Raw genomic sequence first — 20480 nt, 5'->3', positions numbered from 1 at the left:
ACCTTAGGGTTGGCTGATCCGGAGCCCGCAGCACCTAAGGGTATCTCCTTATTTAAAAGACCTAAGGCACATTTAGCAATATTCCCGCATTCTCCAGAAATGGTGGAGATTATTCTGAAGCTTGGCAGAAGCCAAATAAGCAGTTTATGATGCCGGGAAAAGTTTAAGTCCCTTTATCCTCTGCCTCCTGAGGACACAGTAAAATGCCACTTTGCCTAGGGTGGACACACCGGTAGCCCGTTTAGCTTCATCTTCGGCTATCCTTGTCCAAGAGCGGATAACCCTTAAGGATTACACTGATAAGAAGTGTGATCTGGCTCTTCGCTCAGCTTATACCGCTGTGGGAAGTTTGTTTAGACCTAACATGGCTGTAGCATGGGCTAACAAGGCGGTGCAGTTATGGATGGAGGCTTTGATTAAGGGCCTTAGAGATAGCACTCCACGTACAGAGCTAGTAAATCTAGCTGAACATGTACTAGAAACTTCGGAGTATGTAGCGAACGCTGCCATGGATGCAGTTTCTGTATATGCTAAGGCCTCTGCTCTTATTGTAGCAGCTCGTCGTAACCTATGGTTACGGACTTGGTCAGTGGACGCAGACTCTAAGAGCGCTTTGGAGAATTTACCCTTTGACGGATTAACTCTATTCAGGGCGGAGCTCGAAAGGGTTATTCAGGAGACCACGGGAGGAAAGAGTTCTGCTCTACCCACGGTTTCAAACAGACCCCGTCAGGGTAGATTTTGTTCCTTTCGGAGTTTTGTTCCCGAGGGGGAGGTACCTTTAATAGAGGACATTCCTCAGCGTCTAGACCGTCAGCTAATAGAAGCAGAGGAGGTAGAGGTACAACTAGGAGAGGTTTTGCTCGTCCAGCAGACAAGCCCTCCGCGTGACATAGTTCTTCAGGGGGAGCATCAGGTGGGGGCACGACTACTTCAATTCAGGGATCAGTGGTGGAAATCCACGACGAATCTCTGGGTTCGAGGAATTGTGTCCCGGGGCTATGTCATAGATCTAGCCCACTCCCCTCCTCACAGATTCTTCGTCACTCCTCTCCCCTCTTGTCCCCTCAGACGTGTTGCACTTCAGGAAGACATTCAAAAGCTCCTTACTGCACAGGTAATAGTTCAGGTTCCTCCTCTAGAAAGGGGGCAAGGTTTTTATTCAAATCTCTTTCTGGTGCCAAAGCCAGATGCATCCTTCCGGCCCATCCGGAATCTTCGGTCTCTAAACAAGCAGCTGAAGATTCACAAATTTTGCATGGAATCCCTACGCTCTGATAGCAGGGATAGAAAAAGGGGAGTTTTTGGCATCATTAGACATCGAGGATGCTTACCTACATGTACCGATCTGGGAGGGACACCAGAGTCTCCTTTGGTTCGCAGTAGGAAGGGCGCATTTTCAGTTCAGGGCACTCCCCTTCGGCCTGGCTACCGCCCCCAGAGTCTTTACCAAGATCATGACAGTCATGGCCAGTCTATTGCGCCAGAAGGGCATAACAATTATCCCTTACCTAGACGACCTTCTGTTGAAGGCACTGTCTGCGGTCCTCTATCCCAACAGATTCAGACTGTTATGCAGTTTCTTCAGAGTCATGGCTGGGTGTTGAATTTACTAAGGTCATCGCTGGTGCCAACTCAGCAGATGCGCTTCTTGGGTCTGTTTTTCGATACTCAGTCTCTGAGAGTTTATCTTCCAGCAGAAACAGTCTTAGCTTTGCAGAAAAGGACCAGAGCCATGCTAATGGAAAAGAGAGTCTCGGTTCTCAGTTGCATGAAGCTTCTGGAGACAATGGTCTCGGTATTCGAGGCAGTTCCTTTTGCGCATTTTCACTGCTGTCCACTTCAGGCAGAGATCTTGCGAAAGTGGTCAGGGTCTCAGAGGAATTTAGACAAACAGATTATTCGTCTGTCCACGGCCACAAGGCTGTCCCTTGTCTGGTGGACGTCCCAATCCAACTTGGAGAGAGGCCAGTCCTTACAGACCTGGTCTTGGACCCTAGTCACAACAGACGCCAGTCTAAGGGATTTCATTCTTCAAGATTTAAGATTTCCAGTGTCCTGGGTTTTCTTCAGGAAGGTGTTCAGAAGGGTTTGCGACTTAGTTCCCTCAAGGGGCAGATATCCGCCCTTTCTGTGTATTTTCAGAAAAAGATTGCTGAATATGCAGATATTAAGACATTTTTGCAGGGTGTGTTGCGTATACAACCTCCTTTTTGTCATCCTGTCGAGCCCTGGGACCTCAATTTGGTTCTTCGTGCTCTCACTAAACCTCCGTTTGAGCCTTTACAGTCTATTGACTTGCGGTATCTTACGTGGAAGACAGTATTTTTTTTTGTTGGCTATAGCTTCAGCACGGAGAGTGTCTGAGCTTGGGGCACTTCGGCGGAGCAGATGTGTAGGGCGGCGACTTGGTCTTCCGTCCACACATTTACTAAATTTTATAGATTTCAGGGCTGTGCATCGGCTGATGCAAGCTTTGGTCGCAGGATTATGCGTGCAGCTGGTCCAGAGCATTCCCACCCTTGAGGAAGCTTTGGTATATCCCCAATGTCTCACAGTGCCCCCCAATGGCAGGGAAGAGAAAATAAGATTTTTACTCACCGTAAAATCCATTTCTCTGACTCCATTGGGGGGCACTGTGCACCCTCCACTGCTCTGTATATAGTTCTGTGTGTGAAAACTTTGGGTATGTTTCTTTATAATTTAAGGTTATATTACCTCCTTTACATTCACTCTTGGTTATTCAAAACTAAGGATCTCTCTGGAGAGGAGGGGCATAGCAGGGGAGGAGTCCAAAGACTTAGCATTTAAAGTGACAAGACTCCTGAGCCCACTACTATACCCCAATGTCTCGCAGTGCCCCCCAATGGAGTCAGAGAAATGGATTTTACGGTGAGTAAAAATCTTATTTTTTTTATTTTTTTTGTGCACATATTTTATTCATATATAATAATCTAATGAAGAATGATGGTTACAGCTCATCTATATCATAATGAACAGGTGGTTTTTTAATGCATATACAGAGCCAGTGTAGTCATAAAGATTTCATGTAGTCTATCTACAAGAGGCATTCCACATCTGGGCAGCTAGTGGTCAGCTCTAATGTAGATGGGTTTGCTAGTAATAAAAATGCTGAGCTCTGTAGAAGTGACATACCACATCAGGTAGATTTCAGCACTTATTATTATACTGGGGTTCCAAGTAAGGCACCTATTTAGACATTTGCTCCAAGTATCTTACATTTGGCTGATCAAGCTAATATCTAATTGACACATACTAGTTCTGTGTTAGTAAACATGCTCTTACATCCCCTTCTGTTTAGGTGCTAATGTTGTCTTGCTTTCTAACCAATTTTAAGGGAGTTACACCCCGTCTCCGGGCGGTTCCTTCTCAGCCCTTACAGCAAGCATGTGGCCACAGGACATCCTTGCAAAATATACACAGGTATGAACAGAGCAAAATGTAAGGAACAATAATTACGGCATAAATATTTATCTGTCTCTTACTGTTTGAGAGTTTTACACATTGATTTATTAACAAATATGCAGTTTTTGTATACAGATCTCTCATTTTATACCCTCTACAGAAAGAGCAGTCTGTAGATCAGCCGGAGTTTCGCTATGATGAGTTTGGTTTCCGAGTAGATAAAGAAGGTGAGATTGTATGTGATCAGGAAGTACTTGGAAAGGAGGTTTCTTTAGTGGGTATGAAGAAATCATTCCTTGTAATGTCTTCACACCTCTAACTTCCATTTTCATCCCTCTCATTTTATTTCTCTCCTATACTCTTGTTTTACTTGTGTCTATCCTTGTGTTACCAAGGCCACTTTTACTTTGCATGCCGCAGATGGAGCAGAACCAAATTCGAGTAAGCTATTGGGTATCCCATTGACGGAAGATCCCCAGCAGAGGCTGAAGTGGCAGGCCCACCTGGAATTCACCCACAATCATGATGTCGGAGACCTAACATGGGATAAGATTGATGTAACTCTCCCTCATTCTGACAAGCTGCGCTCCCTTGTTCTTGCTGGGATCCCCCACAGTATGAGACCACAGGTACAATATATAAAGATAATGGTATACCTCTTTACGCTGAAAGCATTAAGCACTTCAATAACAAAGCTCAATTTACAAAGCTATGCATGTAATTAATAATGGAGGTGCATGCTGCATACATGTAAACACATTGTAGGTTACTGTGTATTATTATTCTTTACTGTGTGTTTTATTTCCTCTATAAATCGATATTTTTCTAGATGTAAGTCAAATAATATAGACTAGCTAGTCTGTATTGTTAGGAAACCCTTACTTGTGAAGCCATGCCATGGTTCACACTGAAGTGTTGTGCTTTCATGTGGGATAGCTGACACTGTGGCCAAATGGATCACCCTAGAATATTGGAACAGACCTCTTGCAGATTTAGTTATAAAAAAAAAAAAAAATACAGCAAAGGAATCTAACCCTGCTTAAGATTAATGCAGGTCTGCTGTAAGAAGAATAACCCATTTATTAATAAGAATAAAAGGGTGAATTTGATAATCCAGTTGATCTTTATCTGCCTTCAATGTTCAATGCCAGCACTATGTCATAGACTTCATTGTTTACTTGCTAGGCCTTTGCATTTCCAAATTGAATCACTGGTTTCCATGGCACTGCATATGCTTAATTTAACAAACATAATTCACAATTCATAAAGTACAGTGCTTAAGTAAACAAGGATAAATAACGTAACTTATTATTGTGACCCAGCTTTGGATGCGGCTCTCGGGTGGCTTGCAGAAGAAAAGGAATTCAGAGATGACGTACAAAGATATTGTGCGTAACAGCTCCAACGATGAGACTCTTGCTGCAAAACAGGTACTGAGCGACGATTTCATTCAGTGCTTACAAACTGTTCTTTCTTTCTAGTCCCTAGAGCCCTCTTCCCTTCACATTGCATTTATATGAAAGCGATATGTAATGAATAATACTATATCATTTCTGATTATTTAAGATGTCACATTTGTATTGATGGTGTTGGTTTAATTTGATTTAAAGTTTTTCTCTATACTCCCATTGGTGTATTGATAGGTTGAATATAATTCTCCAATTTCTATTAAATGTGAGGTATTTTTCTTTTATGCTGTCATCTATATGTACTGTTTTATCTTGGTAAAAAATCAAACAGCAAAGTTACGAGTAGCGTAACATTTATGACAATTTCTCAATATAAAAACATTAACATTTCTAATTCCACAGTTGCCATGTTTGTTTTCAGACACAGTACAGTCTTTTAAAAGTATGAAAACAAGCTTCATCTCCTAAGTAAAATGCGTGTAGCACAATTGCTCTTAGATGGTGCTATTTTTAAATAAAAAAGAAAGTCTATATAATGTCTGTTGTGTCATTTATGAACTGGCCTAGTAGTCTAACATCTGCTTCTCAAGCTCATAGTAATTTATTATAATAGAGTTGTGATATAACTGATATTGTGTTGTTACTGTGTTTCTTGTCAGATTGAGAAAGACTTGCTCCGCACAATGCCCAGCAATGCTTGTTTCTCCAACCTGCAAAGCGTGGGCGTGCCTCGTCTCAGACGAGTGCTGCGTGGGCTGGCATGGTTGTACCCAGATATTGGGTATTGCCAAGGCACGGGCATGGTGAGTCTTGCAGAAAGTATGCCACGCATACAGTTGTGTTTATACGAATAATGGTTTTACTTGAGCCAAGGTCTCTAAAACTCTAACCTTTGTCAGGTGGCGGCGTGCTTACTGCTTTTCCTAGAGGAAGAAGATGCTTTCTGGATGATGAGTGCTATTGTAGAGGACCTGGTGCCAGCCTCTTATTTCAACACCACTCTGATAGGTGTGCAAACAGATCAGAGAGTACTGAGACACCTCATTGTTCAGTACCTCCCACGACTGGATAAGCTGCTACAGGAACATGATATTGGTAAGTGTATTTATGTAAGCTACAGCTTGGATGCATGACTTGAGTAGAAGAATGTTTAACAATCTGCCAACTCTTGAATTAAAGTGTTCCCTTATGTGGGCATGCGCTGGCATGATTGTCTTGCTGTTTTTTTTCTTATCTGTATATTCCTGTGCATGTATCGTCTCTTACTGTGTCTCTCTCTCTCTTTCCCGGCCTGCAGAGCTATCCCTAATCACTTTACACTGGTTCCTCACTGCATTTGCCAGTGTAGTTCACATTAAACTGCTGCTACGGATCTGGGATGTATTCTTCTACCAAGGGTCCCTGGTCCTGTTTCAGACCACATTGGGCATGTTAAAAATTAAGGTGAGATCTGTTATAGCATCACATTTTGTCACAAGCATGTCAAGTTACTCTTTTATTTTCTATCCCTATAATTCATGATGAATTAATCAGAACCTGGCTTAAATTTACTGTATAATGTGCAATATTGATTACTTGGGGTATGATTTTTCTGCTACAAGTCCTTCCAACTGCGAGAACTGATAGTACTACCTTAGCTGATACATGGAATGTGGCACAAGGGGAATCCAGCCCCATACCCTCTGCAATGCACTTCTGCATGGGAACCCTCACGCCTATCATCATCACTAATTCCGCAGCACTATACAGAGGGTATTTTTCATTCACATCAGTCCCTGTCCCATTGGCGATTACAGTATAAATTCTCTATCTCACACACACAAACTAGGGTAAATTTTGATAGCCGCTAATTAATCAACCAGTATGTTTTTGTAGTGTGGGAGGAAACCGGAGTACCCGGAGGAAACCCACGCAAACACGGGGAGAACATACAAACTCCACATAGATAAGGACAGATATGGTTCCTGCTAGTCCAGTGGTTCAATCCACTCTGGTGGTAGGCCTAGTGTGGGTAGTATGTCTTCAGCTGAACAGATCTGCAAGTCGGGGACTTGATCCCTCTTTTATAGAGGGAGGGGGCATGAAGGGTTTGTTAGTATAAGGAAAAATAGCAGAGGGAGAAGTAGTTAGTTATGTTCTCAAGAGTCATAGTGGGTATGATACATTAAGAGATACGTTGCGAAGAGGCAAAATAGTCTTGCCAAAGATGCCATGACAAGAGGAACGATTATTTACTATACTAGCCTCATGTTCTAGATGATATTTTCTGAATTGGCACAGAAATAGTGGGGTGTTCAGCTTGCTTCCAGTTTCTAGCTATTCGACATCTAGCGGCAGTAAGAATGTGGCTTGAGAGTTTTCAAATAAGTTTGTGAGTGTCAGGGGAAGACGAGGGAGAAGAAAAGAAGACCGATGGAACGGAGCCCTTAAACTAGTTATTTTATGAATAAGGTCAGCCACTTCTTGCCAGAAATAAATAATTTAGCGACTGCTTCACCAAACGTGGGACAGTGAACCCTGATAACCACAATTATGCCAGCAGAGAACTGAGGCAGATGGATAAATAGTTTTCAGCCTGGAAGGGACCAAATACCACCGAAATAAAAGTTTATAAGAATTTTCTTTAATCTGAGTGCAGATTGAAGATTTAGCAACTGCCTCTCGAATCGCCTTCACCAAATTTTATAGGGAAAATGTCCTGACTTAGCAGAGCCTGCCTTGGTCACGGGAGTCCTGTAGGCTCTAGTAGGAAAACTGCATTCCTGTGTCCCATGTTCTGAGTGTTAGGAAAAAGGTATGTTGTACGTACTGTAAAACCCCTGTTCTTTTAAGCATATTGGGGGACAAAACTGAGGGGTGATTGGAGCTGAAGAGGGTTATAGCAGGAGGTTCTTCAGGTTTTTTTAGTGTCCACCATCCCAGGGATGAGAACTTCATCGCTTTCATCTCTGTGACCCCATTTATGGATTTCGAAAAAAAAAAGATTTTTCTGGTAAATACAAATTCCATTTTTATGAAATTGTTTAGGAAAAAAAATGGTGTTTCTAAAGAGTTTGTCTTGGCAATCTTCCTCCCCACAGGAGGAGGAGCTCATCCAGTCTGAAAACTCTGCCTCCATCTTTAACACTCTGTCGGACATTCCGTCCCAAATAGAGGATGCAGACATGCTGCTGCGGGAAGCCATGATGATTGCGGGAACCCTCACGGAAGTTATGATAGAGGCTCAGCGACGCAAACATCTGGCTTATCTCATTGCAGACCAGGGCCAGCTGCTTAACTCAACCGCTGCTGTCACTAATCTTTCCAAGGTGAGAAGTTTGTGAGTAATAATTGATGCTTCACAGACATTTACTGTACATGAGCTGATCCTGTTTCTTGGCATGTGTGCCAGGATCTGTGTCCAAACCACATAGATAATTAATTGGACGAGATCCAGCAGTTTGACGTATGGACCAAGCTAGATCCTTTCGGGCCTTACAGGGCCTTGCTAGATAGTGGATTACTTCACACACAGTCTGTGTATATATGTATGAAATAAATATCTCTCTTTCTCTATAGATACTGTAATTAGTTTTTTTTTATTACCCTTCTCTGTCTTTGCAGATCATGAGAAGGCCGAGTCAGCGCAGGAAGTCTGGAATCACAACACTTCTTTTTGGTAGGCTTGGATTCATATAACTGAAGCAATTCCTGCATGTGTCTCCAAATTGAATATGACCTGTTACATTGACAACACTTCATACTGTGTGACAATCCAGTAATGTAAGGCTTCTTGAATATTACAGGTTTTCTTAATTCTGTAATGGAGTTTTTAGGTGCAAATTTTTCCCTTTTGTCCTGACTCCCAATACATGATTAACAAAAAAATGCAGCCTAAAAGTCCTAAAATATTACAATGTGTACTTGATACTAACTTTTCTCTTTCATCCGGTCTGGGGGACACTGCTTACCATGGGTTGTGGAGGGCAGCTTGGGAGTTGGCACCTAACTAGTTAACTTTAGTACTGCTGGCAAACCCCTCCCCTCTACAATCCCCCTGCCTCTTCCTGTCCAGTTTTTTTTTAGGTGCCCTGGAGTTTGGGCAGCATTTTTTAGTACTTGGGTTAAATTTAAGAAATTTTCTTTTTTTTTTTTCTTTTATTTTTTACTTTTTTACAGGTGGCAGTGCTGGAGTGTGTTCTACTATAGAGAACACACTCACAGTTTGGCAGCGCAGGCATTCCCCTGTCAGCTGAGAGCCAGCGGCTCTCACTGACAGGGACCAAAAGTATAAGAAGAGGGTGCCTGATTGAAAGGAGTGACAAGCGGTCTCAAGGACCGCTGCACTCCTCCAGCCTCCCCAATAACCGGCGCTGCCATTACAGGCATAGAGCGCCGGTTATCGGATAGTGTAAACGCCGGCGGCCATCTTGGATTTCGGCAGCAGCGCTGAAGGAGAGGGGGCTATACCAAGATTCCCCCCCATATACATAGGAGGGGGGCGTCGGATATCTTCCGCTGCGGAGACCTCTGTCCTTGAGGTCTCCACTACTCTGCCACGTTTTGAAGCAAGTCTGTTTTTTTTTTTTGAAAATTATAGTTGCTGATATCGGCAAAACGGAAGGAGGGGGAGCTAAAACATAGAGTTCCCCCTTCCCTACAGAGAGAGAGATGGTCCTTCCCAAGTTTTCTGGTGCCAGCAGAAGCCCGGGAAGAGGAACAGAGCTGAGGAGAAAGCACAGGACTGCTGTCGGACTTCTCCCCTTTGTGGCCCTTGGGCTAAGTATCACCTTAAATTACACACATATCTGATGTTGTAATACTGGGCTAGCAGGTTTACACTATAGCCTCCTACTAGCCATAGATATTTATGGTGTTTACAATTTTCAAGTACAACTTTTAAAAATATATCAGTTGATTACTTGGTATTTTCTCTGTTCATTACATACTTTACTCTCTCTTTCTCTCTCTCTGCTATCTATCTGTATATTCAGCTAGATTTTTATTTAGTCTGTGTGCTTGGTGTGCCTTCCTTTATAAATATGACAGATAAGGGAAAGGGCCCTATGGCAAAATATTTCACATGTTCTAAATGTAATGTAAAATTACCGTGCGCTCAGAGGGACCCCTTGGCGCTCTGCACGGCATGCGAAGCAGAGGCTTCCACTGCACAGACCCAGCAGGTTTCAGTCCCACCGTCGGTGGAACCGGCCTGGGTTACCTCCCTGACACAGTCGGTTAGCTCTTTAGCTCAGATGGTGTTTCAATCTAACCAGTTGCTGACTACTGTGGCAACTTCTGTGGCTAGTAATGCTAGTACGCAGTCAGACCTCCCGGCGTCCTCAGGTTCTAGTGCTTTGAGTTTGCCGGGACCTTCATCATTACAGACTGACCCAGCCCCGGTTTCTACCGATCCGGCATGGTCTACAGCTATTGTAAGAGGTTTGGACAAACTTAACCAGTTGCTTGACTCCTCTAACACCCCGCCTGCTAAAAGAAAGAGACCTAGATCTGTTAATCCCCTCTTGGTCCTCTCAGACTCTGAGGAGGAGTCTGAGGAAGAAGGGGAAATTTATTCGGATACTGACCAAGGTCATTCCTCAGAGCAGGGAGAAATTTCTAAAGGCCAATTTGTTAACGATTTGGTTTTAGCGGTCAGACAGGCGTTGGATCTCCCAGAGCCGGAAGATATTACTCCCAGAGACAGAAGTCTCTTTAAAAAGGCCAAGAGGAAGGCCAGCCGTTTTCCCCTTCCGCAGAACTTAGAGATATTGCTGAAGGGGCATGGAAACACCCTGATAAAAGATTTTCTATTCCCAAGAGGTTCTCTTCCCTGTATCCCTTACAGGAAGAAGTGGTTCGCTGGGAGAGTATTCCCAAGGTGGATATCCCTATTGCTCGCTTGGCAAAACATACTTTACTTCCAACCCTGGTTCAGCGTCCCTTCCGGACGCCAATGACCGCAAGGTTGAATCCCAGCTCAAATCCATATTTGCGGCTGCGGGTTCTGCCTTCAGACCCACATTTGCCTCAGCCTGGGTGGCTAGAGCCATGGAGGCATGGGCAGACCAGCTGGCAGAGGCCTTACAGGACTCCGATTTTTCTTCCCCTAGCCTTGCATTTAAAGGAGGCTTCGGGGTATCTTTATGAGGCGGCCCAGAACTCAGCGGCGGTTTCCTCTTCCATTCAGGCGGCCTCCATTTCAGCAAGGAGGACGCTTTGGCTGAAATCCTGGGAAGGTGATGCGGAATCAAAAAGGTCTGTTGAAACTATTCCTTTTTCAGGATCAGGTTTGTTCGGCCCGGAATTAGATATCCTTATTTCTCAGGCAACGGGGGGCAAAAGCACTTCCTTGCCAGTATATGCTAACAGGAGCCGCGCCCCGAGGGGCAGCTCTTTTCGTCAGCCCTTTCGTGGGGCCTCTTCCCATAGGGGACAGTCCTTTAGAGGCAGGCAATCCTATTCCAGAGGCTCCTCTACCAGGGGGAGGTCCTCGTTTGCATCTAAGCGCCAGGCTCCTAAGACCCAGGAGAAGCCTGCGTCCTGACGACCACCCTGTATTGCAGGGGGTGCCAGTGGGGGGACGTCTGTCTCTGTTTTACGAACAGTAGGCAGCGTCTTCCCAAGACCCTTGGATTCGGGGGATTATTTCAGAAGGGTACAAGATAGACCTTTTGGGCCCGGCTCCACGCCGTTACTTCCAGACTCCCCTTCCCTGAGATCCATTAAGAAGACAGGCTATACAGGATTGTGTAGCTTCTCTTCTGTTTCAGAAGGTCATCTGCAGGGTTCCAGATTGCCAGAAGGGAAGAGGTTTTTATTCCATCCTGTTCCTAGTCTCGAAGCTGGACGGCTCCTTTCGTCCCATCCTCAACCTAAAGGGCCTCAATGTTCACTTAAGGGTGGACAAATTTCGGATGGAATCTCTAAGGTCAGTAATAAACGGCCTAGCGAAAGATCAGTTCATAGCGTCCATAGATATAAAGGACGCATATCTCCACATTCCCATTTGGATCCACCATCAGTCCCTGCTCAGATTTTCGGTGGGATCAGTTCACTATCAGTTTCGGGCCCTCCCCTTTGGCCTCTCAACAGCGCCAAGGGTTTTCACAAAGATTATGTCGGTAATGGCAGAATGTCTTCACCTGCAGGGTGTTCAGGTCGTTCCTTATTTGGACGACCTACTCATCAAGGCTTCCACAGAGAGTTGCCTAGGCTATCACCTATCCCTCACCCAGGCGGTCCTAAAGGGCCACGGATGGCTGATAAATTCAAGGAAATCCCAGTTGGTTCCATGTCAGCGCATGGTGTTCCTGGATATTTCTCCCAGTAGAGAAGGTCACCTCTATTCAAAAGGTAACTACTCAGGTTCTGTCTTCCCCCAAACCCTCAATGCACTTGTGCATGAGGCTACTCGGAAAGATGGTGGCCTCCTTCGAGACCATTCCCTTCGGTCGAGCCCATTCCCGATGTTTCCAGTGGGACCTATTGTCGAAGTGGTCAGGATCACACCTACACCTGGAGCTTCAAAAGATCTCTCTATCTCAGAGGGCGAGAATATCTCTTCAGTGGTGGCTGTGCCAGGTTTACTTGAATGTGGGCAGATCTTTCGCACCATGGTCGTGGATTATAGCCACGACAGATGCCAGCTTGAAAGGTTGGGGGGCGGTAATACTGCACCTCCGGCTCCAGGGACGGTGGTCGGTTCAGGAGTCTGCTCTCCCAATAAATGTATTGGAATTGAAGGACATTCTTTTGGCCCTCCGGGGAGCACAGTCCCTTCTTCAGGGCCACCCGGTCAGAATCCAGTCCGACAATGCCACGGCCGTGGCATATGTCAACAGACAAGGAGGAACCAGGAGCGCAGCGGCAATGGATATCGCAGCCCAAATATTGGTTTGGGCAGAACTATATGTGCCATCAATATCAGCAGTTTTCATTCCAGGAATAGAAAACTGGGAGGCGGACTATCTAAGTCGAAACCAAATGATGCCGGGGGAGGGGTCACTACACCCGGAAGTCTTCCAATCTCTGGTCCACAGGTGGGGTCTTCCAGACATAGACCTCATGGCCTCCAGACACAACAGGAAGGTTCACAGGTTCTGCGCAAGGGTAAGAGATCCTTTAGCGTTGGCAGTGGACGTCATGACGATGTCATGGGAATTCAGGATGGGATACCTGTTTCTTCCGATCCCCATGCTTCTTCGCATCCTCAGACGAGTACGGCAGGGCTCTCTGCCAGTAATTCTAGTAGCTCCCTTCTGGCCACGGCGTGTGTGGTTCGCAGAAATAATATCTATGGCGGAAGGTCCGGGATTCCGCCTTCCGTATCGAGACGACCTTCTTCTTCAAGGTCCATTCCATCACCAGAATTTACCTCGGCTCAATTTAACGGTATGGCTGTTGAAGCCAGCCTTTGGAGGGCTAGAGGTTTTTCTTCCAGTGTAATACAAACAATGATGCGAGCTAGGAAACCAGTTTCATCTCGCATCTATCACCGGATTTGGAAGGCCTACATTAGCTGGTGCGAAAATAGGACATGCGACTCGTCATCCTTTCGTCTCCCTCGCTTGTTAGCTTTCCTTCAGGATGGCCTAGAAGCAGGCCTTAGATTAGGCTCCCTAAAGGTTCAGGTTTCAGCTCTTTCAGTATTTTTTCATATGAAATTAGCCGATTTGGCAGATATTAGGACTTTTTTCCAGGGAGTTCTGCATATACAGCCTCCTTATGTCCCTCCTACGGCTCCATGGGATCTCAACTTGGTTCTGGACATGCTCAAGGGGCCTCCCTTCGAGCCATTGAGCAGGGCAGATTTAAAGTGGTTGACCTGGAAGGTTCTCTTTCTTCTGGCTATTGCTTCTGCTCGTAGAGTTTCTGAATTAGGAGCCCTCTCCTGTTGGGAACCTTATTTGGTTTTCCACAAGGACAGAGCGGTGTTAAGAACCCTTCCTTCCTTTGTTCCAAAGGTAGTGTCGGCTTTTCATCTAAACCAGGAAATAGTAGTTCCGGTTTTCTCATCCACTTCTCATGCGGATCAACAATCGATGGAAAAGTTAGATGTGGTTAGGGCTCTCCGCATTTATGTTAAAAGAACTTCCCAGATTAGACGGACTGACTCTGTTTGTCCTTTATGACGCTAATAAGAGAGGCTGGCCAGCCTCAAAACAATCCATCGCTAGATGGATTACGTCTACCATCAGGCATGCTTATATAAAGGCTAGCCGTCCTGTGCCGGAGAGACTTACAGCCCATTCCACCAGATCGGTAGGGGCTTTGTGGGCAGCAAGAAATGGAGCTTCTGCAGACCAGCTTTGCAGGGCAGCCACCTGGTCCTCTGTCCACACCTTTACAAAATTTTATCAGTTTAATGTTTTTGCATCAGCTGATGCAGATTTCGCTCGTAGTGCTTTACGAGAGGGATTTTCGGAGTAGTCCCACCCTTAGGGGGCTGCTTTAGAACGTCCCCATGGTAAGCAGTGTCCCCCAGACCGGATGAAAGAGAAAAGAGGATTTATGTACTTACATTAAATCCGTTTCTCTGATTCCATCTGGGGGACACTGCGATCCCTCCCTTCTGTTATTCTTCTGTGTGCTCTTGTGTGACTGCCCTTTTTATCCTTGGGCTTGTTAAAACTAACTGGACAGGAAGAGGCAGGGGGATTGTAGAGGGGAGGGGTTTGTCAGCAGTACTAAAGTTAACTAGTTAGGTGCCAACTCCCAAGCTCCCCTCCACAACCCATGGTAAGCAGTGTCCCCCAGACAGAATCAGAGAAACGGATTTAACGTAAGTACATAAATCCTCTTATCCTCCACCTAGTTACATCCCACCCACTTTTCAATTGTCCAGGAAAGGGAGAGTGGGTAAAATGAACATTTTTGAGTAAGCAGTGACAGGTTTTAGAAGTAGATTGCGTGGATATCCCTTCAGGCAAGCCTGCACGGCCTAACTCTTGTATGTTCTCTGCTACAGGTGATGACGACTTTGAGGCCCTAAAAGCCAAGAATATCAAGCAGACCGCATTGGTAGCAGATCTGCGGGAGGCCATCCTGCAAGTCGCTCGACATTTCCAGTGCACTGAACCTAAAAACTGCAACATTGTGAGTCGTGCTGCAATACAGGTTTGCCTATGAGACCAACAGATAAGTCTCTCTCACGACCCCCACTCACTGCCTCGGAGAAAGACTAAAATATTATGCGTAATGTCCTACTGAGCAGTGTCCCAATAGCTAGATCACCATAAAACAAGGTAAAATGCACAAAGCACCACATTTTTAAACCAAACAAATGTGACTCTTAATTTCTGCAAGCGGTTTTATCCAGGCAACAGCTGAGGCTGCGCCTATATTAAACATAAAATAATATGAAATAAAATAATGCAATAAAATACAATTAAGGGCAGAAGGAATGGTGCCCACCTCCTATGCAGGGAACTGCAAAATATACTGGAGGAGGAGATATAGGGAAAAGGAGGAGCCAGTTGTTTTCCAGTTTCCTAGGGGTGAAACAACCCCGCCGTCTGTGTCCTCCTACAGTTTATGAGAAGGGGAGTTAATGGTAAATACAAAATTACCCCTTTTACCCAGAAAGAGAATTTAATTTTTTTTTCCGTTCATTCTTAAATGCGGTGGCAATGGATAGATAGACTCAATGAATACATGTTGTTATCCCTAGAGCTATAATTGTCTTTTAGTATTTATAAGATTTAATCAAGGTGTTTTCTTCTGTGCCCATGCACAAGGGGTTAAAAAGTTTTACTTTTTGCTCATCGCAGCCAAGCCCAAAATGTGAAATATTCATTACGTATATAGTGAGCTAGGAGTATGCAAGGCGGTCATTAAGCTCTGACACTTTTGGCTTCTCTTCTGTATTAGTGTGATGCAAGGTTTCTCAAATGCCACCTGTTTAAGAAAATCTGTCGTGTTAACATTGAAGGATAATTTCATACAAAATTAAAAACTTAGCTATGGATGTAATTAAGTGAAATATGTAAAATAATAATAAACTTACCTGCCCTCCCATATTCCTACGATCCAACAATTTTAGCAGATCCTCACTTCTGTTGCTCATTTTGCAGACTCCTTGAGGCATTGTCATGGTTCCATCTCTGTGCGCTTCTCATTCATCCATGTGCAGCCCAGTGGAAGTATAACTGTTTATATGATTGTAATTGCACTCACAAACATTGCCTCTCACTAGCACCAACCTCCTCTTTGCCTAAGGCTTAATGCAGTGAGAGGAACCAAGTATGAATTTGTTTATTCCCTCCTAACCTCACTAACCAATGATGGGGAAGTGGCCTTTCTGAATGATATGTATGTATAATCAAGAGTTAGTTTGGCCAATTATCTAAATGTGCATACATCATACCAGCCCAACATCGGTGAGTGCACTTCAGACGACTAGTCGGGGGGAGAATAAGTGGACTTGAGTAATACCTTATTGCTGAGGGTATATGAGTGCTAATACACCTATTAAACTTAAGTTTGGCACTGGGCAGGATGGTCTACTTAAGCAAAGGGGTGGGACTGGTTTAGACTCTGGGCAGTTACAGTTTCAGTATAAGCACATGTTTACACATTTTAATTTCTTTAAAAAAATAATTCTCAATTAAAAACAAAATGTATCCCTCTTCCTTATTCCTTACAGATTGTTGTTGTTACTAGAATTGTGTGTCCATACTTTTTTTTTCTCAACCAATGATGTCTCTTGTCTGCTTAGCAACCATTTCACAGGTTTGAAGATTGAAGCCTCCATGGAATTAGCCAGCTGTCCCTGACTCATACCATACTGTTCTGTTATCACATAAAGCACAGAATACTGAGGCAGGAACAAAACATTGGAGATGTCATTGTGCAGATGCATCATATGGTAGATAGCCAGAAGAGGGACATTAGCACTGAGCTCTGTCCTGCTTGATGGCCACCACTGGATGGGATGTCAGGTGGAGGGGGGCGGCACAATTCTAAACAGCAGTTTCTAAAAAGTATAGGGGGGGGAGAAAATTAGTTTTTAATGGAACCTTAAATAGGACTTTTAATTTAACAATCTTCCATAATCATGAAGATAATGTGACATTTTAAAGAAGGTTCTATGCTTTTGTCAGCCCAGATAAAATATTTTTTGGTCTGCACTGGTGAAGTGTGTTATCTAGTTATGTTTTTGACAATTCCTGTGTTTAGGAAGTAACAATGATTGTAAGTTACACCACAGCTTTTTCTAATCAGCCATTCTTATCCCAGGACCTGACTCCTGATTACACCATGGAGAGCCATCAGAGAGACCATGAGAATTACGTGTCATGTTCACGAAGCAGACGCCGCAGAGCAAAGGCTCTTCTAGACTTTGAGCGCCACGATGACGATGAGCTTGGCTTTCGCAAGAATGACATCATCACGGTATAACCAACTGAGAGATGGATGATAACAAGTAGAGAAGTTATTGTAACCCATATAGGCTAGATTGAGTGATTAACCCGTTTATATTTTTAGATAATTTCTCAGAAGGATGAGCACTGTTGGGTTGGAGAACTGAATGGACTCAGAGGTAAGTAAATTGGTTTTACAGAGAGGGAATAATTATCTGCTTACTGTTTAAATTGTTATCCCCTCTTAACATACTGTATTGCATAAGTTACTCTGACCTTACGAAAAACTGCATTGTTCTTGTATACTCGGGGGAGAACACAGTGATCCAGACATCTATCATACAAGACATATAAAAATGCTGGTTTGAAGAGCCATGAATACTTGCTATATTAGCTCCATAATTGTTATTAGACAATCTAAACATTAAAGAAAAGAGTGGTCAATAAACACACTTCCTGCTTCAGATGTGAGGAGTGCACATTCTCTCTATTATATTATCAATATTTGATATGTCAATGATAGTTTGTAATTTTTTTTAACTCTTTTAACGTTTCTCAGGCTGGTTTCCGGCAAAGTTTGTGGAGATTCTTGATGAAAGAAGTAAAGAGGTAAGAATGGGAAGACTTCATAGCTGCTGTGCATTGTGTCCAATGACCTAACTTCTTTTTAATACATTGTATGCATTCTATACTGTAGATCATTGTCTGCTGACACTTGTCTCCCACTATGTGCAGTAGACTCCTGTTGCTCTCACAATCATAAATTGTTTGAAGTCCGATAAAGACCAATCAGCCCATGTTGTCTAAACAATTTATGTTTGTAAGTATGCATAGTAAAAGGCATACATATAATCCCACTTACCTGACTGCACCGACTAACTCATATGATATTTATGTTAATGCATATGCCACTTTCTTCTGTGTTCTCCATCAAATACAAATTTGTAATTACACATATTAATATAAATTAAGTTTATAGTCAGGTATTCATATCTGAGGACCACTACTCAATGTTGTCACTTTATTGTAACACAGTATTCGGTTGCTGGGGATGACACTGTGACGGAGGGTATTACAGACTTGGTTCGAGGAACATTATGCCCCAGTATTAAAGCTATATTTGAGCATGGGCTGAAGAAGCCATCTCTGTTAGGAGGACCATGCCATCCTTGGCTCTTCATTGAGGAGGTAAGAATTACTCATGCTGTTCGTACAATCAGGGGCAGATCTAGACAATTGCTTTACCCGGGGCGACTTTAGGGGGTGGGGGGTTGGGGGGGGGGGGGGGGATTTAGGCCCCACCCCCTTTCTAACTTCTAAGGCTGCCGGCGGCTGCACACTATGTGCAGGTCCGCTCGGCAGTGACAGTGTGCTACCCCGCTGCTCTGATTGTGTTTAAAACACAGTCAGAGCGCTGCTCTGATTGTGTTTAAAACACAATCAGAGCAGCCGGGCAGTACTCTGTCACTGCCGAGCGGACCTGCACAGTGTGCAGCTGTCGGCAGCAAGCCCCTGCTAGTGGGGGCGATCGTTTCCCCCTGGATCCGCCACTGCGTACAAAACTGTAATAGATTGGAATTAAAGAGAATGACCACCTTATTGTTTCCTATTGGTTGCACAGATTGTTAGCAGTAAAGACTTTGATATTGCTTTTTTTTCCTGTAATAAATAAATGTGAATTGTAGGTCTTACCATTGCTATTATGGTGCCTTAGTAGTCGGCATCAAATAATGTCGTAGACATACATCTTCCAATGTCCCTTGAGGGATACTTGCTAATACAGATGTACCTCCTGCCTTAGAAATACTTGCAGATAGCTAATACCAGCTTATCAGTATTTCATTACCAGTCAGTTCCATTGTTACACAATATCCTTTCGGAGGACCAACAAGTCAGAGCAGATCCTGTCAGTAGTTCCTTCCTGTTAGAGACTAGCTGATATGCCACATGCAGAATTTACTGTACCTCTAACCATCCCCCTTGTAGGAATGGGTCGGATGGTAACTGGAGGGTCTTGGCGAGTTGCCACATATATTATACAAGCAGGATACACACATCGGGTTTGTTTTTAAATAGTGAATTGTTATCACTATGATGTATTCAGATCAGCGCTTTATGTACCTATGTCAAGAGGGGTAGAGGGTATATTGATTACATTTAGAAAACTGGTAATCTGTGCAGAGGGAAGAAAAGCATCATGGAAGATGTTGGTTTTTTTTTGGTGTGCCTTTTTTTTTTTTTTTAGCATTGTTTTATTGAGTTTTATATGCAAAGGAATAACATGCAAGGAAATAATCAACATATGAGTACAGATGGAAAAATCAGCAAAATATATTACAAGTATGTGCATAAACAAAGTGTATTCCTATGTCGGAATATGGGGAAACAAACAGTGGGGAAAGAAAAATCCATGTAGAAATGTAAGCTAGTCGCAAATAGGGAAATATGAGACATGTTGCAGCAGAGGGTTAGGGAATCTAAGGAATTAAAGTAAAAGGTGATATAGTAGTCCTATGAGATTGGTCAGTGGAGGGTCTGCATCATAGAAGTTGTCCACGGAGTCTACACAGTTTGAAAGGCAGAAGGTGTATTATGTAAGGTGGCTGTGATACTCAACATTCGATACGTGGACCATATGCTTCGTATGGGAGTGGACATATAGGATGGAGTAACATTTTTCCAGTGGGCTGCAATAAAAAAGTTTGCTGCATTCAAAATGTTTTGGAATAGTTTCTGTATGGGGCGCTGGGTATCAGGAATGGGTCTGGGTAACAGCATGTATAGTGCAGAGTCAGGCATATGGACATTTATAGATTCAGTGAGAGAGTGAACTCTCTGCCAGTAAAAATGTGTTTTCGGGCAGGACCGTTTTATGTGCAGCAGGTTGCCACGTTGACCCCAGGCTCACCAGCAAAGGTCAGAGACGAACAGATATCGAGGTTTTAGCTAGGTTGAGGTTAATTTTAGACTAGTCCTTAGGATCCATAAACAGTGGAGATGAGACCTTTCAAGGGAGGGGAACTGTGGCAGAGAACCTCCATTGGTGAACACTGTTCAGAAGACAGCGGGAGTTTCAGAGAGTTAAAATAGTGCAGATTCTAAAGGTTTTGGTAAAATAGTCGATGAGGGTGGGCTAACGATGTACTGAGAGCTGTAAAAGTGAGGAAGAAGCACATAGGGGCAAGGTCCCAAACTAATAGGAGATTATGGCGCGTCTAAGTATGAATGAGTTGGTGTTCCTTCCACAGAGGGAATGTAACAGTGTTCCAAAGAGGGGCTAGTAAGGAGTAGTCAGAGTGCA

At 43.9% G+C, this 20480-nt stretch overlaps 1 protein-coding gene across 3 annotated transcripts in view; it reads left to right on the top strand.

Annotated features, from left to right (window-relative positions):
• Window positions 1-20480, top strand: part of SGSM3 (small G protein signaling modulator 3) — a 54146-nt gene that overhangs the window by 14882 nt on the left and 18784 nt on the right. For all 3 annotated transcript variants that reach the window (XM_075182999.1, XM_075183000.1, XM_075183001.1), the window contains exons 3-16: window positions 3359-3444; window positions 3587-3653; window positions 3847-4055; window positions 4749-4856; window positions 5495-5638; window positions 5735-5930; window positions 6133-6278; window positions 7916-8143; window positions 8439-8493; window positions 14785-14912; window positions 17055-17210; window positions 17304-17358; window positions 17739-17788; window positions 18215-18367. In XM_075182999.1, the coding sequence (XP_075039100.1) occupies window positions 3359-3444; window positions 3587-3653; window positions 3847-4055; window positions 4749-4856; window positions 5495-5638; window positions 5735-5930; window positions 6133-6278; window positions 7916-8143; window positions 8439-8493; window positions 14785-14912; window positions 17055-17210; window positions 17304-17358; window positions 17739-17788; window positions 18215-18367 (1781 nt within the window). The remainder of the gene's footprint in view (window positions 1-3358; window positions 3445-3586; window positions 3654-3846; window positions 4056-4748; window positions 4857-5494; window positions 5639-5734; window positions 5931-6132; window positions 6279-7915; window positions 8144-8438; window positions 8494-14784; window positions 14913-17054; window positions 17211-17303; window positions 17359-17738; window positions 17789-18214; window positions 18368-20480) is intronic.

The sequence above is a fragment of the Mixophyes fleayi genome, chromosome 8, assembly GCF_038048845.1.
Source record: "Mixophyes fleayi isolate aMixFle1 chromosome 8, aMixFle1.hap1, whole genome shotgun sequence".
Taxonomy (NCBI): domain Eukaryota; kingdom Metazoa; phylum Chordata; class Amphibia; order Anura; family Limnodynastidae; genus Mixophyes; species Mixophyes fleayi.
Note: the sequence above shows the minus strand (reverse complement) of the source record. Positions and strands in the feature narration are given on the sequence as shown.